Source organism: Nomascus leucogenys, chromosome 9, assembly GCF_006542625.1.
Source record: "Nomascus leucogenys isolate Asia chromosome 9, Asia_NLE_v1, whole genome shotgun sequence".
NCBI lineage: Eukaryota > Metazoa > Chordata > Mammalia > Primates > Hylobatidae > Nomascus > Nomascus leucogenys.
The window spans coordinates 71739655-71763157 of record NC_044389.1 but is presented as its reverse complement, the minus strand read 5'-3'; the positions used below and the strand labels follow the sequence as shown (position 1 = coordinate 71763157).

The following is a 23503-nucleotide window of genomic DNA, read 5'->3' as shown; positions in this document are numbered from 1 at the left end:
GGTTGTTTGTTTTTTTCTTGTAAATTTGTTTGAGTTCATTGTAGATTCTGGATATTAGCCCTTTGTCAGATGAGTAGGTTGCAAAAATTTTCTCCCATTCTGTAGGCTGCCTGTTCACTCTGATGATAGTTTCTTTTGCTGTGCAGAAGCTCTTTAGTTTAATTAGATCCCATTTGTCAATTTTGGCTTTTGTTGCCATTGCTTTTGGTATTTTAGACATGAAGTCCTTGCCCACACCTATGTCCTGAATGGTATTGCCTAGGTTTTCTTGTAGGATTTTAATGGTTTTAGGTCTAACATTTAAGTCTTTAATCCATCTTGAATGAATTTTTGTATAAGGTGTAAGGAAGGGATCCAGTTTCAGCTTTCTACATATGGCTAGCCATTTTTCCCAGCACCATTTATTAAATAGGGAATCCTTTCCCCCTTGCTTGTTTTTGTCAGGTTTGTCAAAGATCAGATAGTTGTAGATATGCGGCATCATTTCTGAGGACTCTGTTCTGTTCCATTGATCTATGTCTCTGTTGTGGTACCAGTACCATGCTGTTTTGGTTAGTGTAGCCTTGTAGTATAGTTTGAAGTCAGGTAGCGTGATGCCTCCAGCTTTGTTCTTTTGGCTTAGGATTGACTTGGTGATGCGGGCTCTTTTTTGGTTCCATATGAACTTTAAAGTAGTTTTTTCCAATTCTGTGAAAAAAGTCATTGGTAGCTTGATGGGGATGGCATTGAATCTATAAATTACCTTGGGCAGTATGGCCATTTTCACGATATTGATTCTTCCAACCCATGAGCATGGAATGTTCTTCCATTTGTTTGTATCCTCTTTTATTTCATTGAGCAGTGGTTTCTAGTTCTCCTTGAAGAGGTCCTTCGCATCCCTTGTAAGTTGGATTCCTAGGTATTTTATTCTATTTGAAGCAATTGTGAATGGGAGTTCACTAGTGATTTGGCTCTCTGTTTGTCTGTGATTGGTGTACAAGAATGCTTGTGATTTTTGTACATTGATTTTGTATCCTGAGACTTCGCTGAAGTTGCTAGTCAGCTTAAGGGGATTTTGGGCTGAGATGATGGGGTTTTCTAAATATACAGTCATGTCATCTGCAAACAGAGACAATTTGACTTCCTCTTTTCCTAATTGAATATCCTTTATTTCCTTCTCCTGCCTGATTGCTCTGGCCAGAACTTCCAGCACTATGTTGAATAGGAGTGGTGAGAGAGGGCATCCCTGTCTTGTGCCAGTTTTCAAAGGGAATGCTTCCAGTTTTTGCCCATTCAGTATGATATTGGCTGTGGGTTTGTCATAGATAGCTCTTATTATTTTGAGATACGTCTCATCAATACCTAATTTATTGTTTTTAGCATGAAGGGTTGTTGAATTTTGTCAAAGGCCTTTTCTGCATCTATGGAGATAATCATGTGGTTTTTGTCTTTGGTTCTGTTTACATGCTGGATTACATTTATTGGTTTGCGTATGTTGAACCAGCCTTGCATCCCAGGGATGAAGCCCACTTGATCATGGTGTATAAGCTTTTTGATGTGCTGCTGGATTCAGTTTGCCAGTATTTTATTGAGGATTTTTGCATCAATGTTCATCAAGGATATTGGTCTGAAATTCTCTTGTTTGGTTATGTCTCTGCCAGGCTTTGGTATCAGGACAATGCTGGCTTCATAAAATGTGTTAGGGAGGATTCCCTCTTTTTCTATCGATTGGAATAGTTTCAGAAGGAATGGTACCAGTTCCTCCTTGTACCTCTGGTAGAATTCGGCTGTGAATCCATCAGGTCCTGGACTCTTTTTGGTTGGTAAGCGATTGATTATTGCCACAATTTCAGAACCTGTTATTGGTCTATTCAGAGATTCAACTTCTTCCTGGTTTAGTCTTGGGAGGGTGTATTTGTCGAGGAATTTATCCATTTCTTCTAGATTTTCTAGTTTATTTGCATAGAGGTGTTTGTAGTATTCTCTGATGGTAGATTGTATTTCTGTGGGATCGGTGGTGATATCCCCTTTTTCATTTTTTATTGCATCTATTTGATTCTTCTCTCTTTTCTTCTTTATTAGTCTTGCTAGTGGTCTATCAATTTCATTGATCTTTTCAAAAAACTAGCTCCTGGATTCATTAACTTTTTGAAGAGTTTTTTGTGTCTCCATTTCCTTCAGTTCTGCTCTGATTTTAGTTATTTCTAGCCTTCTGCTAGCTTTTGAATGTGTTTGCTCTTGCTTTTCTAGTTCTTTTAATTGTGATGTTAGGGTGTCAATTTTGGATCTTTCCTGCTTCTCTTGTGGGCATTTAGTGCTATAAATTTCCCTCTACACACTGCTTTGAATGTGTCCCAGAGATTCTGGTATGTTGTGTCTTTGTTCTCATTGGTTTCAAAGAACATCTTTATTTCTGCCTTCATTTCATTATGTACCCAACAGTCATTCAGGAGCAGGTTGTTCAGTTTCCATGTAGTTGAGCAGTTTTGAGTGAGTTTCTTAATCCTGAGTTCTAGTGTGATTGCACTGTGGTCTGAGAGACAGTTTGTTATAATTTCTGTTCTTTTACATTTGCTGAGGAGAGCTTTACTTCCAACTCTGTGGTCAATTTTGGTATAGGTGTGGTGTGATGCTGAAAAAAATGTATATTCTGTTGATTTGGGGTGGAGAGTTCTGTAGATGTCTATTAGGTCCACTTTGTGCAGAGCTGAGTTCAATTCCTGGATATCTTTGTTAACTTTCTGTCCGTTGATCTGTCTAATGTTGACAGTGGGGTGTTAAAATCTCCCATTATTATTGTGTGGGTGTCTAAGTCCCTTTGTAGGTCACTCAGAATTGCTTTATGAATCTGGGTGCTCCTGTGTTGGGTGCATATATATTTAGGATAGTTAGCTCTTCTTGTTGAATTGATCCCTTTACCATTATGTAATGGCCTTCTTTGTCTCTTTTGATCTTTGTTGGTTTAAAGTCTATTTTATCAGAGACTAGGATTGCAACCCCTGCCTTTTTTTGTTTTCCATGTGCTTGGTAGATCTTCCTCCATCCCTTTATTTTGAGTCTATGTGTGTCTCTGCACGTGAGATGGGTTTCCTGAATACAGCACACTGATGGGTCCTGACTCCTTATCCAGTTTGCCAGTCTGTGTCTTTTAATTGGAGCATTTAGCCCACTTACATTTAAAGTTAATATTGTTATATGTGAATCTGATCCTGTCATTATGATGTTAGTTGGTTATTTTGCTCGTTAGTTGATGCAGTTTCTTCCTAGCCTTGATGGTCTTTACAATTTGGCATGTTTTTGCAGTGGCTGGTACCGGTTATTCCTTTCCATGTTTAGTGCTTCCTTCAGGAGCTCTTTTAGGGCAGGCCTGGTGGTGACAAAATCACTCAGCATTTGCTTGTCTGTAAAGTATTTTATTTCTCCTTCACTTATGAAGCTTAGTTTGGCTGGATATGAAATTCTGGGTTGAAAATTCTTTTCTTTAAGAATGTTGAATATCGGCCCCCACTCTCTTCTGGCTTGTAGAGTTTCTGCTGAGAGATCAGCTGTTATTCTGATGGGCTTCCCTTTGTGGGTAACCCGACCTTTCTCTCTGGCTGCCCTTAACATTTTTTCCTTCATTTCAACTTTGGTGAATCTGACAATTATGTGTCTTGGAGTTGCTCTTCTCGAGGAGTATCTTTGTGGCGTTCTCTGTATTTCCTGAATCTGAATGTTGGCCTGCCTTGCTAGATTGGGGAAGTTCTCCTGGACAATATCTTGCAGAGTGTTTTCAAACTTGGTTCCATTCTCCCCATCATTTTCAGGTACACCAATCAGACGTAGGTTTGGTCTTTTCACATAGTCCCAAATTTCTTGGAGGCTTTGTTCATTTCTTTTTTCTCTAAACTTCCCTTCTCGCTTCATTTCATTTATTTCATCTTCCATCAGCGATACCCTTTCTTCCAGTTGATCGCATCTGCTACCGAGGCTTCTGCAATCTTCGCGTAGTTCTCGATACTTGGCTTTCAGCTCCATCAGCTCCTTTAAGCCCTTCTCTCCATTGGTTATTCTAGTTATCCATTCGTCTAATTTTTTTTCAAAGTTTTTAACTTCTTTGCTATTGTTTTGAATTTCCTCCCGTAGCTCGGAGCAGTTTGATCGTCTGAAGCCTTCTTCTCTCAACTCTTCAAAGTCATCCTCTGTCCAGCTTTGTTCCATTGCTGGTGAGGAACTGCATTCCTTTGGAGGAGGAGAGGTGCTCTGCTTTTTAGAATTTCCAGTTTTTCTGCTCTGTTTTTTCCCCATCTTTGTGGTTTTATCTACTTTTGGTCTTTGATGATGATGATGTACAGATGGGTTTTTGGTGTGGGTGTCCTTTCTGTTTGTTAGTTTTCCTTCTACCAGACAGGACCTTCAGCTGCAGGTCTGTTGGAGTTTACTAGAGGTCCACTCCAGACCCTGTTTGGCTGGGTGTCAGCAGTGGTGGCTTCAGAACAGCGGATTTTCGTGAGACCACAAATTCAGCTGTCTGATAGTTCCTCTGGAAGTTTTGTCTCAGAGGAGTACTGGGCCGAGTGAGGTGTCAGTCTGTCCCTACTGGGGGGTGCCTCCCAGTTAGGCTGCTTGGGGGTCAGGGACCCACTTTAGGAGGCAGCCTGCCCGTTCTCAGATCTCCAGCTGCGTGCTGGGAGAACCACTACTCTCTTCAAAGCTGTCAGTCAGACAGGGACATTTAAGTCTGCAGAGGTTCCTGCTGAATTTTTGTTTGTCTGTGCCCTGCCCCCAGAGGTGGAGCCTACAGAGGCAGGCAGGCCTCCTTGAGCTGTGGTGGGCTCCATCCAGTTCGAGCTTCCTGGCTGCTTTGTTTTTTCTAAGCAAGCCTGGGCAATGGCGGGCACCCCTCCCCCAGCCTCACTGCCACCTTGCAGTTTGATTCAGACTGCTGTGCTAGCAATCAGCGAGACTCCGTGGGTATAGGACCCTCCGAGCCAGGTGCGGGACACAATCTCCTGGTGTGCCGTTTTCCAGGCCCGTTGGAAAAGCGCAGTATTAGGGTGGGACTGACCCAATTTTCCAGGTGCCGTCTGTTACCCCTTTCTTTGACTAGGAAAGGGAACTCCCTGACCCCTTGTGCTTCCCGAGTGAGGCAATGCCTCGCCCTGCTTTGGCTCACGCACAGTGCGCTGCACCGACTGTCCTGTACCCACTGTTTGGCACTCCCTAGTGAGATGAAACCGGTACCTCAAACAGAAATGCAGAAATCACCCGTCTTCTGTGTCATTCAGGCTGGGAGCTGTAGACTGGAGCTGTTCCTATTCGGCCATCTTGGCTCCACCCCTCTGGTTATGCTTTATTATTGTTTCACATAAATGCAATTTAACAATTTGGCATGAGGGTAAACTATTATTTTAAAGGAATTTTAAGACAGAAAGGGCTATATCAAGCCCTTTAAGCAGATTTTGGATATTTTCATTTAAAAGTATATACATTATAACTTATAAAGCATATGGTCTTTAAACTCTTTTTCTTGCTAACAATGTTAACGGCTTCTTTCTCTTAGTTTAGCATGAAGATACTATAGGTTATGCCATTTTAACCCACAGTGTAGAGTCTCAAGTCACCACCAGGTGTCAGAATGTGTTTACTTATCGTCATACTACTTCATTGGCCAAAGTGTGCTGTTAGGCAAATTGTGACTTCTGGCATATTCTGTTTCTAATGGCATATTCTGTTTTTAATATTCATACTATTTTGAAAGAAATATTTCAATTGTACAGAAAAGTATCTTTCAGTGATGTAGACATTAGCTTATATAATTTTTTCTTCATTTCTAAACCACTATTAAGTTGCTGTTTTGTGATAATTAGCACATAGCCTAAAATCAAATATAATAGGAGCTCTGAAATGTATGAGAGTAACTCTGCTTCATGAAGTCATCCAAATATCCCCTTTTTCTGAATATTTTTGTTATAGTCATAACTTTCTAAAATTTTAGAGTAGGAAAATTTAAAGGTTATATGGTCTGATAAGCCTCATGTGGGTATTGGATATATTCTAGCCTCATAAGAGGCTTTAAAAAACTATGGATTCTTCTCAGAATGTGATATATTCATGCCCAGGATTATAAACTTTCCCTAGTTGAACATCACTAATTATCATAAGAGTTGTGGGTGGGAGATATTCCTGAGGGAAAAGAGTTGTTCAGATAAATGGGACAGAGACAGGAAAATATTATTGAGGAGCATTAAATTCAGTCACTTCTATTTGTACCTTATATGTCTGCTAGTTTGAGGGATCAGGAGGCTTGAGGACCACAGACAGTTCTTGGAGCTGGGTAGTTTTTTCTGAAATTGCTGGAAGTATATTTATCTGGGGGAAGGTTCAAAAAAACCTTGTTGGAAAAGAAAGACTAAGGTCAAAGCTAAAAAGAAAAAAAAAAAAAATCATGTGAAATCAGATCTAAGGGGTATTTGCTAGGCCAAAAACAGAAGGCAAGGTTAGGTTAAGCAGCTGGGTAAATATAGGAACAGGAAACAAAACTCTAAATTTTCAGGATTTCGGCTCTGACCAGGGATGGAGTGCCTTTCTGTTGGATGCTAGCTGCTTGATTGTTGGATAAGTTTCTGAAGCTAAAGATAAACTTTTGTATAGTAGAGAAGACAGACCTTGAAAGCTTTAAACGATTAAGCTGGCATCTCCCAATAGAACCTGATATTCCACAGAACTTAAGGGAAAGGCGTATCATATTCATTATCCATTTGCTGCATAACGAAGTACCCCAAAACATAGTAGATTAAAACAATAGTATTTATCATTATCTCATAGTTTCTGTGGGTCAGGAATCCAGACAAATCTTAGTTGTGTCGTCTGTCTTAGAGTTACAAGGCCGTGATCATGGTGTCAGCCAAGGCTTCAGTCATATCAGGACTCAACAGGGGAAAAATTCCCTCCCAAGCTCATTCATGTGGTTGTTGGCAGGATTCTGTTACTTGTGAGCTGCTGACCTGAGAGTTTTCAGTTATTCACTGGTCATTGGCCAGAGACCACCTTTGGTTCTTTGCCCGTGGCCAGTAGCTAATAAAGTACATCAGAGAGACAGAGAGAGGGGGAGAGAGAGAAAGAGAGAGAAGCATGATGGATTGTCAGTCTTTTATAACTTAATCTCAAAATATGACATGATATCACATTTGCTGTATTCTGTTGTTAGAAGCAAGTGACTAGGTCCGGCCCACACTCAAGTAGAGGGGATTATAATGGGTGTGGTATGAGAAGTGGGGATCATGGGAACTATTTTAGAAGCTGTCTGCCACACAGACCAACTGGTATCTCTTCCATTTAGGTGGTGCCCTGGTCATAGTCATTGTTAAATACTTTTAATATCATCCCTAGTGTCACAATTTTTTTCAGAATTGGAGCTAAAATTCATATCAACTTTTGATATTGATTTTCTTCACAGCCAAATAATATGTATACGTGGAAGAACACAAACATCTCACCAGACTTCAAAGTCCATGAGGGTAATGATAGTGTCGAATTTTTTTTCTCACGATTGATCTTTTTTTTATTACCTAACATAATGTCAGGCACTTATTACATGTTTGTTGAATTAAAGAGCTCATAAAGTATTTTATCAGATTATAAAATAAAATGAAATTAGCTTCCTCTCTTGCTTTAAAAAGAGCAATAAAATTACCAGTTAAGGGAAAGAAGCAAAGGCTGATATAAATTATCACCTCCCTCTAAAAAATCCTGATAGGCTTCGATGTCATTATGTCATTGCTAACATTCACCATTAGACTCTCAAGAATGTCAAGTTAAATCCTGGCCTGCTCTTTCTTAGAAAGATTGTTTCTTACACTTTCAAAGTCCTCTGCTGCCTAACACACCCGCTTACATGGTGTGTAGCACACTGAGCTGGAAATCATTATCTTCTGCCCTAAACCAGCTACTCTCATATCTCTACCCGCAACCTTATCTTTTACAGTGTTTGTTTTTTTTTCCTGTATTCCTACTTTTCTAAACCTTAAGGTTACCTTTCAACCCTTTCCCTCTCCCTTTTGAACCAAGTTACCAAATCATCTTTATTCTTTGTTTTTCACTTCTTTTCCACCATAATCTCAGTTTACTACCTTAAAATAGAAGATAGTTTCCATAAGGCAAGCCCTCTCCATAATCTACTTCTTAGCTAGCTAAATCTTCCTAAAACCCTGATTATATTTTGTCTTTTCCCTCACTTAATGCTCCAGTGATAAAACCTTCACTCTTTAACTTGTCATAGACCCTTTCCTGTTTCTCCATTTTATTACCCCATCATTCTTTGACCTAGGCACCCCACATTGTCCTCTGCCTACCTTTCTTTATGTTATCCTGTATCTACTTCTCAATTCATATTTTTGTTTATCTTTGTCAGGGGTAGATCAAGGTTTTGTGGGTACAGATGCCTAATCTTTTGAGACTTCTTTAAGAAAAAGAATATGATACTAAGAATACAGGATTAGGGACAGAGCTTGTAAATGGCCCAAGAAAATGAGGGGCCCTGAAGCTCAAGCCTCATTGGTTTCACAGCACAACAGCTCCAGCCCCTCTGTGTTGCTTTAGCCAAAGGTTAAGTTTACCTCCTCCAGGAGGCCTTCTCTGATAACCTCAGCTGACACTGATATCCCCCATCAACTGACTGAAGGCAAGGATCTTGTCTTATACCACTTTATAGTTGCCTAGAGTCTTATATTTTGAATTTAGTGATTACTGAAAAACTATCCCTTATTTCTTAAACTATTACACAGGTAATCACATAAAGTTTAAAAGTTTCTTAAATACATGTCATTTAAAAAGTAGTTGTTCATGAAGTGTTAAGCTGCTGTTAGAGCCCTAAGTTTTTGTTATGTGCTCTGGAAGATTATATAAATGAAATTTCTTTGTGTACTCTGTTTTGCTCTATGTTTATATATGGCATAGCCTTATTTTTAGAGGCCAGGCTTTATACCAATCATATATGATCTTTTTAGTTAATATGCAGTGGATGTGAACATTTATTATTCTAAGGAAAGTTTTACAAAATGTGAAAATCACGCAATGATTGATAATTACAGTGTTGAGAGAATTGTATGCTGAGATTTCTTTCTTTGTGTTGTTATCATTCTTTACATTTCATGTCTGTGAGAAATCTGTTTATTTTCTGTGTCTACTTTGCTCTTCCAGGACTTACCCAAGAAGGTCTTTTTAGAGTGAATGGTAACGTGAAGGTGGTGGAACAACTTCGACTGAAGTTCGAGAGTGGAGTGCCCGTGGAGCTCGGGAAGGACGGTGATGTCTGCTCAGCAGCCAGTCTGTTGAAGCTGTTTCTGAGGGAGCTGCCCGACAGTCTGATCACCTCGGCGTTGCAGCCTCGATTCATTCAGCTCTTTCAGGGTTAGTACAACAAATCCTTTTAGGAGTTAAAACAACTTTATTAGGCTGGGCACGGTGACTCACACCTATAATCCCAACACTTCGGGAGGCTGAGGTAGAAAGATTGCTTGAAGCCAGGAGTGGAAGACCACCATGGGCAACAAAGCAAGATCCCCATCTCTACCAAAAAAAGAAAAAAAAGGCGGAAAAAAAACACCCAGTTTTATTTTTAGTAAACATACTAAATATTTAAAATTTAAGAAGCTTTTAAATATTTTTGGTCTTTCCATAACCACCACCTTGTTATTTTACTCCAGGCCCTCATCTCCTATGTAAAATCATACTAGACTGATTATGAAATACCATTATTAAATGAAATTTCTGATACCATTAACATGTGACTACTTCAGTAACATAATATTGAAAAGCCCCGATGCTTTTGGGCCAAAGACATGATTTTCTGACTAATGACTGCCATAGAATGAGTGAGATCAAGAACAATTTAGAAAATATTAGAGAACAATAAAGGAAATATTCATTAAATTGTGGTTGGTTATTGACCTTTGAGACTGAAAGCTCATTGGTATACTTGCTTTTTCTCATAAGCAAGATTGAGTCCTAAAATAATTGTGTTCATGTTGTGAGGTAAAAATTGATTTTTGATTGTAGTATTAAGTGATTTCACATGAAAGAACTCGCTTTTTTTTTTTTTTTTTTTTTTTTTTTTGAGACGGAGTTTCACTCTTGTCATCCAGGCTGGAGTGCAGAGGCATGATCTTGGCTCATTGCAACTTCTGCCTCCCAGGTTCAAGCAATTCTCCTACCTCAGCCTCCCAAGTAGCTGGGATTACAGGTACCCGCCACCATGCCTGGCTGATTTTTGTATTTTTAGTAGAGTTGGGGTTTCACCATGTTGGCCAGGCTTGTCTCAAACTCCTGACCTCAAGTGATCCACCCATCTCGTCTTCCCTGGGTGCTGGGATTACAGGCATGAACCACCGCACCTGGCCAGGAACTCGCTTTTTAAGTGTAATAATTATAGGCATAGTCATTATTGAGTTCTCCCTCCTAAGTGCTGTAAGAAAAATGGTTTACCCTTGAAACCATTTATTTTATTATTTTTCCCAAATTAGAGAAGAAAGGAGAAAATATATTTCCAAAAGTATTAGTTGCCAGATTAAGGATGTTACCTAAAGCCACATTCCTTTACAGCCGTGATGTACCTATTCACATGTAGTATGCTAAAAAACAGGATAAGTGAGAAGGCCAGATAGGACAAGTAAGAAAGTACCAGAAATATTTTACCCCATGAAAGACCATTTTGAAATATTAGCTAAAAGCAGTGTGGTTGTATCAGAAGAGGACACTAACTACCTCCACTTGCCATCCCCTAGGGAGGGAGACCTGTCTGTAGCTCCCCCAGGCCCTCATATCAGCAATGCCTCCTGCCCTGGCCTCCTCACTTCTCTGCAGCCGCTGGCCTCCCATGGTGACCTCCAGGCAATCCTTTTGGAAGATTACTCATGTCTTATTTCTTTCTTCAGAGTACCCAGGCAGTCCTCAGGAAGCACATCTTTGCCACATTCTTGAAATGGAGGTCAGTCACAAGGCAGAGCCCTGCCTTCTTGTGCTGCCGCCCAGGGCACCCATAGCCAGACTGTCTGTGTTAGATTCTTTGACAAGTTTTAGACTCTTCAAACTACTCAAGTGATGATCTGATGCCCCTCACTTGGCTTGGGAAAGTTAGGGGAAGCATTATATTTCTCTAGCAACTCTCTCCCTTTAAAGAAATCCTCACTCTCTAACTTTTAACTTCAAATTTTAACATTGAATTTCCTGCTTAAATATCCTTGTGGCCTGTTGATGGCCCAAGGCCCTCAGACCTGAGTTTAGTCTGACCTTTACAAGTTCTATACAGCTCATCTAGCATTTTTGCTTAGAATGGGTGGGCCCATCACAGCCTTTATTTTTATCTTTGAGGCCTCAACCCCAAATTGTATTAATTTGCTACATCTGCCCTAACAAAATACCACAGACTGGATGTTACAAGCCTAAATGAGAGAAATTTATTTCTCACAGTCCTGGAGGCTGCAAGTCCAAGATCAAGGTGCCAGCAGTATTGGTTTCTCCTGAGGCCTCTCTCTTCAGTGTGCAGATGGCTGCCTTCTCACTGTGTCCGCACGTTGCCTTTCCTCTGTGTGCCCTCTCCTGATGTCTCTTCCTCTTCTTATAAGGACACTAGTCCTATTGGATTAGGGGCCCCTATTATAATCTAATTTAACCTTAATTACCTCTTTAAAGGCTCCCAATACAATCACATTCTGAGTATGGAGGTTAGAGCGTCAACATATGAATTTTGGAGGGAACACGATTCAATCCTTAACAATGATGCAATAGGAAAAATCCCAGAAGTTTTACCTATTTTCAAACCTATTATTTTTTGTAATCTTAGCTACTTCATTTTTGAAAAAAAATGATTTTATTTTTTGAAAAGGCGTAAAATCATTGAATTATTAAATATTGTATTTTATTGAAAATAGTGATAAAATATGAAAGCAAATTTGCAGAACAGTTTGTTCTGGTCGTCAACAGTGCTTTTAAGCTTTGTATGTCAGTGAGTGACATATGTTTGAGGCTTGTTAATTGGAAAGTGTATGAACTTTTTCACGATATGTATGAAGATAACCATTCCTTCATAAAGGTGACCATTCCTCCTATTTGGAGACATTAAATCCTTTTTACAAGGAATATTTTATCCATAGGGATGGTAAGTTTTGAGGTAAAGTTTGGAAAATTATTGTAAAATAATGTCTACAGGAGTTGACAAATATTTTATGCTTAATGCAAAATATTTGGTAGTCGGATATCTTTAGTATTCTTAATATTGTTCTATAGTATTCCGTAGTATTAAGTATTCTTAGTACTCAAAAATCCTGTACATTTCAAAGGCTTTTATCACATTTCCAGAATAGTCTTCATTTGATATGAGAATGTACTATTTTATTATTTTTATTACTATTTATAGAAATATTTTTGTTATCATTTGGGTCTTTGTGAGTTGCCATATTCTTTATGACATGGTTCCTCAGTCATCAAAAAGTTGATAGGCATCATAAAAGCAAGCCGTATCATTCTAAAAGCAAGATTCATTGTATAGTCAGCCTTTAGGTTACGTGAGGTTATGCACAGGTAACAAATTTTGAATGGGAAGAGAGGTTAAATTTTTGCTATGTTAGTATTATTCTTCCATTCCCTTAAAATCTCTGGTTAGATTTGAGTCATTCAGTAAAAAAAAAATTACAGTTAAGCATCAATGATATAAATACGTTCTGAAAAATACATTATTAGGTGATTTCATTGTTGTATGAACATCATAGAGTATACTTACACAAGCCTAGATTGTATAGCCTACTACACACCTAGACTATATGGCATAGCCTATTGCTTCTAGGCAACAAACCTATACAGCATGTTACTATACTGAATACTGTAGGCAGTTGTAACGCAGTAGAAAACACTTGTGTATCTAAACATATCTAAGAATGGAAAAGGTACAGTAGGCCTGGCCTGTGGCTTCTGCCTATAACCCAGCACTTTTGGGAGCTGAGGTGGGCAGATTGCTGGAGCCCAGGAGTTTGAAATCAGCCTGGGCGACATGGCAAAACCGCATCTCTACAGAAAATTAAAAAATTAGCAGGGCATGGAGGCATGCACCTGTAGTCCCAGCTACTCAGGAGGCTGAGGTGGGAGGATCACTTGAGCCTAGAAAGTCGAGGCTGCAGTGAGCCATAATCATGCCACTGCACTGCAGCCTGAGTGACACAGTGAAACCCTGTCTCAAAAGAAATAAAATTAAAAAAGAAAACAGAAAAGGTATAGTAAAAATATAGTTCTATTGCACCACCCCCATGCCCACACTCACTCAGACTGGGAACATTTAGACATGCCGATTAACTGATCATGCCCATCTTTGTACCCAGAGAAAACTCATGCAGACCTGGGGGAGAAGGCACAAACTCCACATAGACAGTGGCTCTGGCTGGGAATCGATTTTTTTTTTCTCATCAGCGTTAGAACAAAATGACCTTGAATGAAATGTCGTTATACCTGCTGTATAGTAACTACATAAACCAGTAACATAGTTATTTATTATTGTTATCAAGTATTATGTACCGAATGTAATTGTGTATGCTATACTTTTATAGGACTGGAAGCCAGTAGGTTTGTTTACACCAGCATCACCACAAACACATAAGTAATATGTTGCAGTAGGACGTTATGATGGCTATGACATCACTGGGCAACAGGAATTTTTCAGCTCCATTATAATCTTATAGGACCATAGTCATATATGGAGTCCCTCAGTGACCAAAACATCATTATGCAGTGCATGACTATAATTGAGCAACTACTAGTTATGTAAGCTGCCAAATAGAGGGAATAATGTATGCATTAGGCATCAGACAATATAGCCTCTATAAAATAAACTTATTCTTTCGTAATTCAGATAGAAGATAGGTAAAAAGGGTTACTGTGTTGTGTGTGTGTATATATATATATATATTTATTGTCTCTATAAAATAAACTTCCTTCTTTCATATTTCAGATGAAAGATAGAAAGGATTACTGTGCTTCTTGTTGGTTTATCCTGTCTGAGGTACCCTTATAGTACAGGATGGATGTTGCAACTGAGCACCCTGAAGCCGGGGGTGGTAAAGCTCTTTACAGATAGTTGAATGGGTTTTGCTTTTAATGCCCATTAAAGCAGATGCTGTGCTTGCCAGTAAACATTATTCTCATCTTCCGCCCTTTCTACTATACATTAATATATGATAAAGTTGTTTTGATGTAATTTCCTCAGGGATGACTAACCTGCTTTCATAAATCCATCCTCATAATAACAGATTAAATTGTTTTCTTGGTATTCTGTCATAACTCAATGCTACATTTCTTTTTTTTTAATGTTGTTGTAGGCCTTTGAATTATATCCTGTGTAAAGAGCAAGTGATTTCATAGTTGAATATGCTTAAAATTTTTCAGATCAAAGTCCTCTCTTCCATGCTTTATAGGATGGAGTTCTGGAGCCCTAAGTATTTTTTCAGAAATTTAGGCTAAACCAAACTGCCAGTGAGGACAGTCTGGATGTCTGTAAGCATCCCTGACCCTTAACATCTTGTAGATGAACAATGGCCCTCCGTGGGAGAAAACTGTTTAAATTCATTCATTTCTATAACAAATTATCCACTTTGGATGTGTCTTGTGTCTGAAGCTCTGAGATCGTATGGGTTTTAGTTAACAAATCAGTATACCTGCATGACAGATTTTTATCAAAGACTTCTATCTCTATTTGATTTCTTCCAGAACGTTTCCCTTCTTTCAGAGGCCTGGCAACCTCTCTCAGAGGTTTAGATGATTCATATTTAAGAGACACACTCGAAGGGACATTCAGTGACCATCCTTTCCTATTGCCATGTTAGGCTTCTCTCTGACTGCAGCAACTCATCTTCCTTAATCAAGGTTTCTAGTATGATTATCTCAGCTTGGTGTATTCCATGCCTTTTGATCTTTTATGCTTATATTGGTAGGGCAGTACTTTTTATTTTTGTAATTTCATGTGTGTTTTGGAAATAAGTGAATTGTAAGCCATAAAAAGATTGCAGAAGAGAATTCATTTAGGATTAATTAGAAATATTTTTAATTGACTGTTTCCTGTGGAAAATTCTTCTCTAATATAAATGTAAGTAGTTCTAGATCATAGTTGAGTATTTTTATTGTTATTTGATGACTTGGACTTAGATCATCCATCAGTATTTTTTTTAGTAACTTCTAAATAGATACTGAGTAATACAAATAAATGAAAAATTAAACATCTTAATTTTAAGGAGTGTGTGATTTAATTGAGGAAGTAGAAGATATGTTGTGTATATTCTACAATGGTGCTTTAAATGAACAATAAAAACATCCAGTCAGTGGTAACTAACAAGGAGGGAAGAAAACCAGCCTGGATTATGGTGGTCAGAAAACACTTTGTGGGAAAAATAAGATTGGAGACAACATTAACTTGGATGGAGAGGAAAATCTTTTAAGTGAGTTAAGGGCATGAGCAAAAACACTGTAAGACAGAATTATGTGACAGAGCTATCTGTAGCTAGAAGAGATTAGCAAAAGATACAATTGAAAAAGTAGGTTGAGGTTAGGTGGTATAGGGTCTTGAATATTAGTGTTAAGAAATTAATATTTATATATAAATAATAAAATGTTTAAGAAAGATCTCACATAATAGAAGCAGTATGTTAGGCAGTGCTGTGTAAGATGGTTAGATGGGAAGATGCTGAATGCAGAGAGAACATCTAGAAGACTAGCAGAAATCTAGGTCATAGTCCTACAACCATCTGTGTATCAGATAAATAGTTGGCAATGGGAAATTTTTTAAATTGTTGTAAATATATACGTAACGTAGCATTTACTATTTTAACCATTTTTAAGTACAATTCAGTGACATCAACTATAATCTCAGTGTTGTGCAACCATCACCACTATCCAGTGCCAATACTTTATTTGTCATCATTCCAAAAAAAAACTCGTCATGGGATTTTAAAGGAAGGTTACCAGAGACAGACAGAAAACATGAACAGAACATCATAGCTGGTAAATATTAAGATAATGAGGATGGCCAGGCATGGGGGCTCACACCTGTAATCCCAGCATTTTGGGAGGCCAAGATGGGAGGATCATCTGAGGTCAGGAGTTTGAGGCCAGCCTGGCCAACATGGGGAAACCCTGTCTCTACTAAAAACACAAAAATTAGCTGGGCATGGTGGCAGGTGCCTGTAATCCCAGCTACTCGAGAGGCTGAGGCAGGAGAATCACTTGAGCCAGGAGGTGGAGGTTGCAGTGAGCCGAGATCGCACCACTGCACTCCAGCCTGGGCAACAGAGCAAGATTCAGTCTCAGAAAAAAAAGATAATAAGGGTAAGAAAAGAGTCAGAGGTTTTGAGATGGCCTGAGAAAGTGTTAGGAAGGGATAGTCTGGTGGCCTGACCCTGGTGTCCATACCTTTGATGGGGTCCACAGAACCACATGATGGCAGAGGGCCAGTTTATCAGATAGTTGTGAATACATACTAATAATCAGGAAGAAATTTGTGAGATGAGGTTGTAGTAGCACCAGGGAGAGATCCCTGCAAACTTAGTGTTTAGATAAGGCCAGAAGCAACTACTGTTCCTTTGTCTTCAGTTATTCAAATCTTTTCTTTTCTATCTGTACACAGGGTAGCACCTTTACATTTTAAAATGCTTCAGCTCCTCAGACCTGATCTTTTGTCCTGAAAGGAAGAGACAGTCTTCAACTTTCTAGGAACTTTCTGTGGCTGCCTAATGCTCTTTCCCTACCTCCAGGCAAATTTGGGACTTAGCCCAAAGGCTCAGGTGCTGTCTGTTACACTTGGTAGTGTCAACCTTAAATGATGAAATTCAGAAAATATGATTAAGTTTAGAGTTTATTCGGTACAAAGCCTGAGGATAACCACTCGGGAAACACAGACTCCAAAGGAATGGGGACAGAGGTTCAAAGTAGAGAGGTTAAGGTTTTACTTATATAGACAGAGGCAGAGTAGTTTAGCAGGGTTACAAATTTTTCCATACAAGGTCAGTACATACTATATAGAGGACCCCTGACATAACTATCTCCATCTTAGAAAAAGACTCTATTTTATATTTCACAGGACACATTGCCAACCAAGTTAAGATCCTTTGCTTAATAAACAAATAAAAAATAAAGATTGCGTCCAACCAGATATGGACACAAATAGGCACCAGTTCCTACCAGTTCTCACCAGAGGACTCTGTGACTATAAAAAATTAGGTCTTCAGTAGCTCAAAATGGCCGTCTTAACTGACACTGTCTTGTAGTCACTCATGATTAAGAGCTTGGCATCTATTGCCGAAGGTTCTGCCACCTAAAATACTCTTCCTTGCAAGACCAACAGACCGCCCAACCCAGACTAGAATTCCTTTGGTCTTCTTCACTCTCCCTGGACTGGTTTGTCAACCCTTTCTCCTGTCTCTTCTTCCTCTTGATATTAAATGTTACTTTATTGTGGAATGTTGAATGTTATTTATGTATTGCTTAAGTTTACTATTATATATGGTTCGCAATATTGACTGAGTCATGGAGTGACTTGAGCCTGTGTCCCCACAACTCTGACTACCAAATTAACAGGAAGTACTAAGGAAAATTGCCTTCTTGGGAATTCCATGTAGCTCATGGCTTTTGTGATTGGAATAACATTAATAAAAGCCTGGCATTGTGGAAAGACACAGACATGTGTGGACCTGGTTATCTCTAACCTTGCATAGCTCATAGCACATACGTTATAGCTATTTGATTGATTATAGCTTGTTACAGCCCAAGGAAGACTGCTTTAACATTCTGTAAGGAGAGGTAATGGTGTTGAAGGGAGTCTTATCTCTGGTACCTTTGGGTCTTTCCTAATCATCTACAGTACAGGAATACAGAAGAAAGTTAATTTATAATCAGAGAAGCAGAAGTTGCAACTGCATGCTACGTGACTCAGGCCACAGATTCTCATTTCTCTTAAGGCTCAAATAATTTAAAGTTCCAACAGCCTTTAGTTTGAATTATTTAATTTAATTTCACAGTAGGATCTGATGATTTCGTAGTGGATACTTTATTAAATATCTGTCTCAGATATCGTGGTTTTTTTTTTTTTTTTTTTTTAAGAAAGGGGAAAGATCCTGATGTGACATCTTGACAATTGATCCTTTAATAAACATAATGGAAGTTAACAAAGGAAGATTATTTGGGGGCCATGATGAGGAATTCATTTTAAATGGATGAGTAAAATGAAGGTCAGTGCTTATGAGAGGAATTAGGACTAAAGATGTGCATTTCATAGTCATCTTTGTATACTCGTCAGTGTTTGTAATTCTGAGCGTCAATTATGTTTGGACAATATTGTAGATATAAATGGATAACAATAAGCTAATTTTATATATTTCTTTAATCACAATTTAAGTGCCTGTTTTGGGCCAAGATTTTGCCTAGGTGCTTTACTTGTGTTTGTGTTTTTATCTCCATTACAGCTATTCCTACAAATATTTCATAGATAAAGAAAGTGAAGCTCAGCTCAGTGAGGGCAAGTTACTTGCCAAAGAACAAGCAGGTAGATTGTGCAGAGTTGGGATCTACCTGGCTCCAAAGCCTGGCCTTTTTATTTTATACTGCTTGTATTAATCAGCTAGGGCCACCATAACAGAATAATATAGACTGAGTGGCTAAAACAACAGAAACTTATTTTCTCACAGTTCTGGTGGCTGGAAGTCCAAGATCAAGGTGCTGGCAGTAGTTTCTGGTGAGGGCTCCTTTCTTTCCTTACAAATATCGTCACTTTCTTGCTGTGTCCTCCCATAGCCTTTTGTCTGTGCTGGAGCACTCCTGATATCTCTTTCTCTTCTTATAAGGACACCAGCCCTATTTGATCAGGAGCCAACTCTTGTGGCCTCATTTAACCTTCATTACCTCCTTCAAGGTGCTGTCTTCCACTATGGGCACATTAGGGGTTAGGGCATCAATCTGTGAATTTTGGACAAAATTTAGTCCGTAACACTGTGCTTTTTAAAATTTATCAAATTTGATAAATGTTTGAGTGAAAAACAGTAAAAAAGCCTGCAGTGGGATGTTAATTAGATTGTCTCTAGGATATAAATTATTATAGCATTGATTTGTTTCTGTCTCAGAAATCCTTAATGTCTAGTGAATTTAGAAGTAAGGAAAAAGTTTAAAATAAATGACATGCTGTGGAAAAAATGATACTGAGGTGTTTTTTGTGTTTAATATTGATTCTTTTTGAGAATATACTTGTTCGAGTGATGATGACAGTAATGGGTGCCATTAGGTGACTACTTATTGCTTAGTTTAATACCTAGTAGATATTTTACTTATATAATCTCTTTTAATCTTAACACCAGCTCTAATGTGATATTGGCAGTATAATCTCTATTTTGAAGAAACTGCTTATAGCATGCGCCTTAGAGCATGGGCTCTGGCTCCATTCCGATAGATTTCAAATCTCGGTTTGCCATTTGCTCTCTGCATTAGTATGGCCAAGTTACTTACCCTTTTTGTGCCCTAGTGTATCTGTTAATGTATTTCTGTATAACAATGACTCCAAAATTTAGTGGCTTAAATCACTAAGCATGTATCTTCTCTCACAGTTTCTGTGGGTCAAGAATTCAAGTGTGGTTTACCTGGGCAGTTCTGGTTCAAGGTCTCGGGAAGTTGTGGTCAAGAGGTTGGCAGGGGCTACAGGTATGTGAACGCTTGACTGAGGCTCGAGGATCTTTTTCCAAGGTGGCTTACTCACATGGATGACAATTTAATGCTGGGTCTTGGCGAGAGGGCTTAATTCCTTTTTCTGTAGGCTTCTTCAGATGGCTGCTTGAATGTTATCTTAACATGGTAGCTGGCTTCTCCCAGAGCGTGCAGTTCAAGAGAGATGGAAGCTGTCCTTGTAGCTCTAGAAGTCAGATAGAATCACTCCGCCCTGTTTGTTAGGGGCAAGTCATTAATCTGGTCTGTATTCAAGGGGAGGGAAATTAGGCTCCATCTTTTTAAGGGAAATGTGTCAAACTTTGTAGGCATTTTTAAATCACCACACTTAGTTTCCCTGTTAAATGGAGATAATGATATGGACAGGAGGCAGGAGAGTGGAGTCCCTGGGGAGGGCTCCACCCTCAAGCCTGGGCCCATGGCCCTAAATTAGAACAGGCATTCCTGTTTTTGTGCCTGAATGTTGCTTTCTGGTCTGTCCTGCCCCCCTGTCCTGTGCCCATATGAACCCCAGACCTTGGCAGGCAGAGGGACAAGTGGCTGAATGTCGAGAGGAGAAGAAGCGACTGAGTGTCTGAGACTATGGATAGACATGGCTTAACTTCAGAGAGGAGCCCAGCTGGAGACAGCAGAGCTTCAGGGAAAGATTACCTTCCTCCTGCACCGTCCCCTGTCTAGCTCTCCTTCCGCTGAGAGCCACCTTCCACTGCTTAATAAAAAATCCGCATTCACCATTCTTCAAATCCATGTGACCTGACTCTTCCTGGTTGCCAGACAAAGATCGGGATACCAAGAGGGCAGGGTGTAAAAGGCTGTCACACTGACTCTCCACTGAGCTGGTTAACACTTAGCCGACCATGGATAGCAACTGCTAAAAGACCATTAATTGTAACATACCCCTAGATGGTACCTTAGGGGTGGAGCCCACAAGTGCTCACTCTGGCCCCAGCACCTGCTTGCCTGCATGCTCCTCCTCCCACAAGGGGTTTGAGTAAGCAAGCCATACCCCTGTTGCAAGTCCCACGGAGGGGCGCAGGGAATTCTTCCCTCTCAATAGCAGCAGTGTCTACTTCCTGAGGTTATTGTGGATATTGAAAGATACTAAAGAACTTGGAATAATGCCAGTCACATACTAAATATTTAATAAGTGCTAGGTCAGTGCTTCTCAACTGCTGCAGCCTATAAGAATTGCCTTGGAAGGCACATAGACCAATGGAACAGAATAGAGAGCCCAGAAATAAGGCTGCACACCCATGACCATATGGTCTTAACAAAGCTGACAAAAACAAGCAATGGGGAAGAGACTCCCTATTCGATAAATGATACTGGGATAGCTGGCTAGCCATATTCAGAAGACTGAAGCTGAACCCCTTCTTTACACCATATACAAAATTCAGCTCAAGATGGATTACAGACTTAAATGTAAAACCCAAAACTATAAAAACCCTGGAAGACAACCTAGGCAATACCATCTGGATGTAGGAAAGGGCAAAGGTTTCATGACAAAGACCAAAAACAATCGCAACAAAAGCAAGAATTGACAACTGGGATCCAATTAAACTTAAGAGCTTCTGCACAGCAAAAGAAACTATCACCAGAGTAAACAGACAACCTATAGAGTAGGAGAAAATATTTGCAAACTGTGCATCTGACAAAGGTTTAATATCCAGCCTCTATAAGGAAGCTAAACAAATTTACAAAAGAAAAACAAACCTATTAAAAAGTGGGCAAAGGACGTGAACAGACACTTCTCAAAAGAAGACATACATGCAGCCAATAATCATATGAAAAAAGCTCAATATCACTGATCATTAGAGAAATACAAATCAGAGCCACAGTGAGATATCATCTCACACCAGTCAGAATGGCTATTACTAAGAAGTCAAAAATTAACAGATGCTGATGAGGTTGTAGAGAAAAGGGAATCCTTATACACTGTTGATGGGAGTGTAAATTTGTTCAACCGTTGTGGAAAGTAGCGTGGCAATTCCTCAAAGACCTAAAGACAGAACTACCATTCAACCCAGCAAATCTCATTACTAGGTATACACCCAGAGCAATAGAAATCATTTTACCATAAAGACACATGCATGTGAATTTTCATTTTCAGCACTATTCACAATAGCAAAGACATGGAATCAACCTAAATGCCATCAATGACAGATTGGATAAAGAAAATATGATACATATACACCATGGAATATTATGCAGCCATGAAGAAGAATGAGATCATGTCTTTCATGGGAACATGGATGGAACTAGAGGCTATTATCCTTAGCAAACTAACATTGAAACAGAAAACCAAATGCTGCTTGTTCTCACTTACAAGTGGGAGCTAAATGATAAGAACTTATGAACACAAAGAAGTAAACAACAGACACTAGGTCTACTTGAGGATGGAGGGTGAGTGGAGGGAGAGGAACAGGAAAGATAACAGTTGGGTACTGGGCTTAATATCTGGGTGATTAAATAATCTGTGCCAAAAAAAAACCATGACATAAGTTTACCTATGTAACAAACCTTCACATGTACCCCAGAACCTAAAATAAAAGTTAAAAAAATAATAATTTTCTAGAAAGCTTAGAAAACTTTCAGAGATCAAGTCACATTGCAGGCCAATAAAATCATTAGGGGGATGGAACATGGGCATCCATATTTTTAAAGTAATCTAAATTCCCAATGCTTATGTCCCAACTCAGCCTTCACTCCTGTCCATTGCTTTCTTGGTTATAAAAAGAAAAGTCATTTTATTGTGATTCTCCTCATTTTTCCTACTTTTAAGCTTAAAATTGGTCTCCTTACCCTTTCTCTATTCTAACTTCCCTTTCTCTGCGAATATTTACAAAAGAGTTACAGAAGAATAAGTATACTTACCTGCCTAATGATTGGAAAGGGGAAGGAAAAGGGAAAAAAGAAATGAATTCAACTTGGAGTTAAGAGGAAGATTTCAAAATCCTTGCCCAAATTAATTGAAACTGTGCTTGAACTTTCTCATCGTTGGCTAAGTTGATAACACAAGATGAGCTGGATTCGGTGGCTCACCCCTGTAATCCCAGCACTCTGGGAGGCTGAGGTGGGTGGATCACTTGTTGCCAGGAGTTTGAGACCAGCCTGGCTGACATGGCAAGACCCCATCTACTAAAAATACAAAAATTAGCCAGGCCTGGTGGTGCACGCCTGTAATCCCAGCTACTCGAAAGGCTGAAGCATGGGAGTTGTTTGAATCCGGGAGGTGGAGACTGCAATGAGCTGAGATCACACCACTGCACTCCAGCCTGGGCAACAAAGTGAGACTCCATCTTACAAAAAAGAAAAGAAAAAACCAGCAGACCCTGGCCGGGTGTGGTAGCTTATGACTATATAATTCCAGCACTTTGCGATGCCAAGGTAGGAGGATTGCTTGAGGCCAGTAGTTTGAGACCAGCCTGAACAACATAGTGAGACCCTGTCTCTACAAAAAAAGAAAAGAAAACCAGCAGATCCCTACCATACCCTTTGGCAGCCCTCAGTTCTTTCTCAGAATGAATAACTTTTAACTGGTTTAGCTGTTGTTTTGGTATTTGCTTCCATTTGATAATATAGTGTTAAATCTTGATTGCTCACTTTCAGATATCTCACCACTTCTGCTTAAAAAATAGATGGAATTCACTCTGTTGCCTTGCCACTTACTCCAAACAATTTCTTCGAATATTGATATATCACAAATTTAGTTAAATTTGTAATTAATGTGTGACTGAATAATTATGTAAGAGGGTATATGGTGTGTGAGATATTTTCTGACAATATTTGTCTTTTTTTTTACTTA

General features: G+C 39.2%; 1 protein-coding gene across 4 annotated transcripts in view; it reads left to right on the top strand.

Moving 5' to 3' along the window:
- Positions 1-23503, top strand: part of FAM13A (family with sequence similarity 13 member A) — a 330683-nt gene that overhangs the window by 23984 nt on the left and 283196 nt on the right. For all 4 annotated transcript variants that reach the window (XM_030819119.1, XM_030819120.1, XM_030819121.1 and 1 more), the window contains one exon: positions 9160-9369. In XM_030819119.1, the coding sequence (XP_030674979.1) occupies positions 9160-9369 (210 nt within the window). The remainder of the gene's footprint in view (positions 1-9159; positions 9370-23503) is intronic.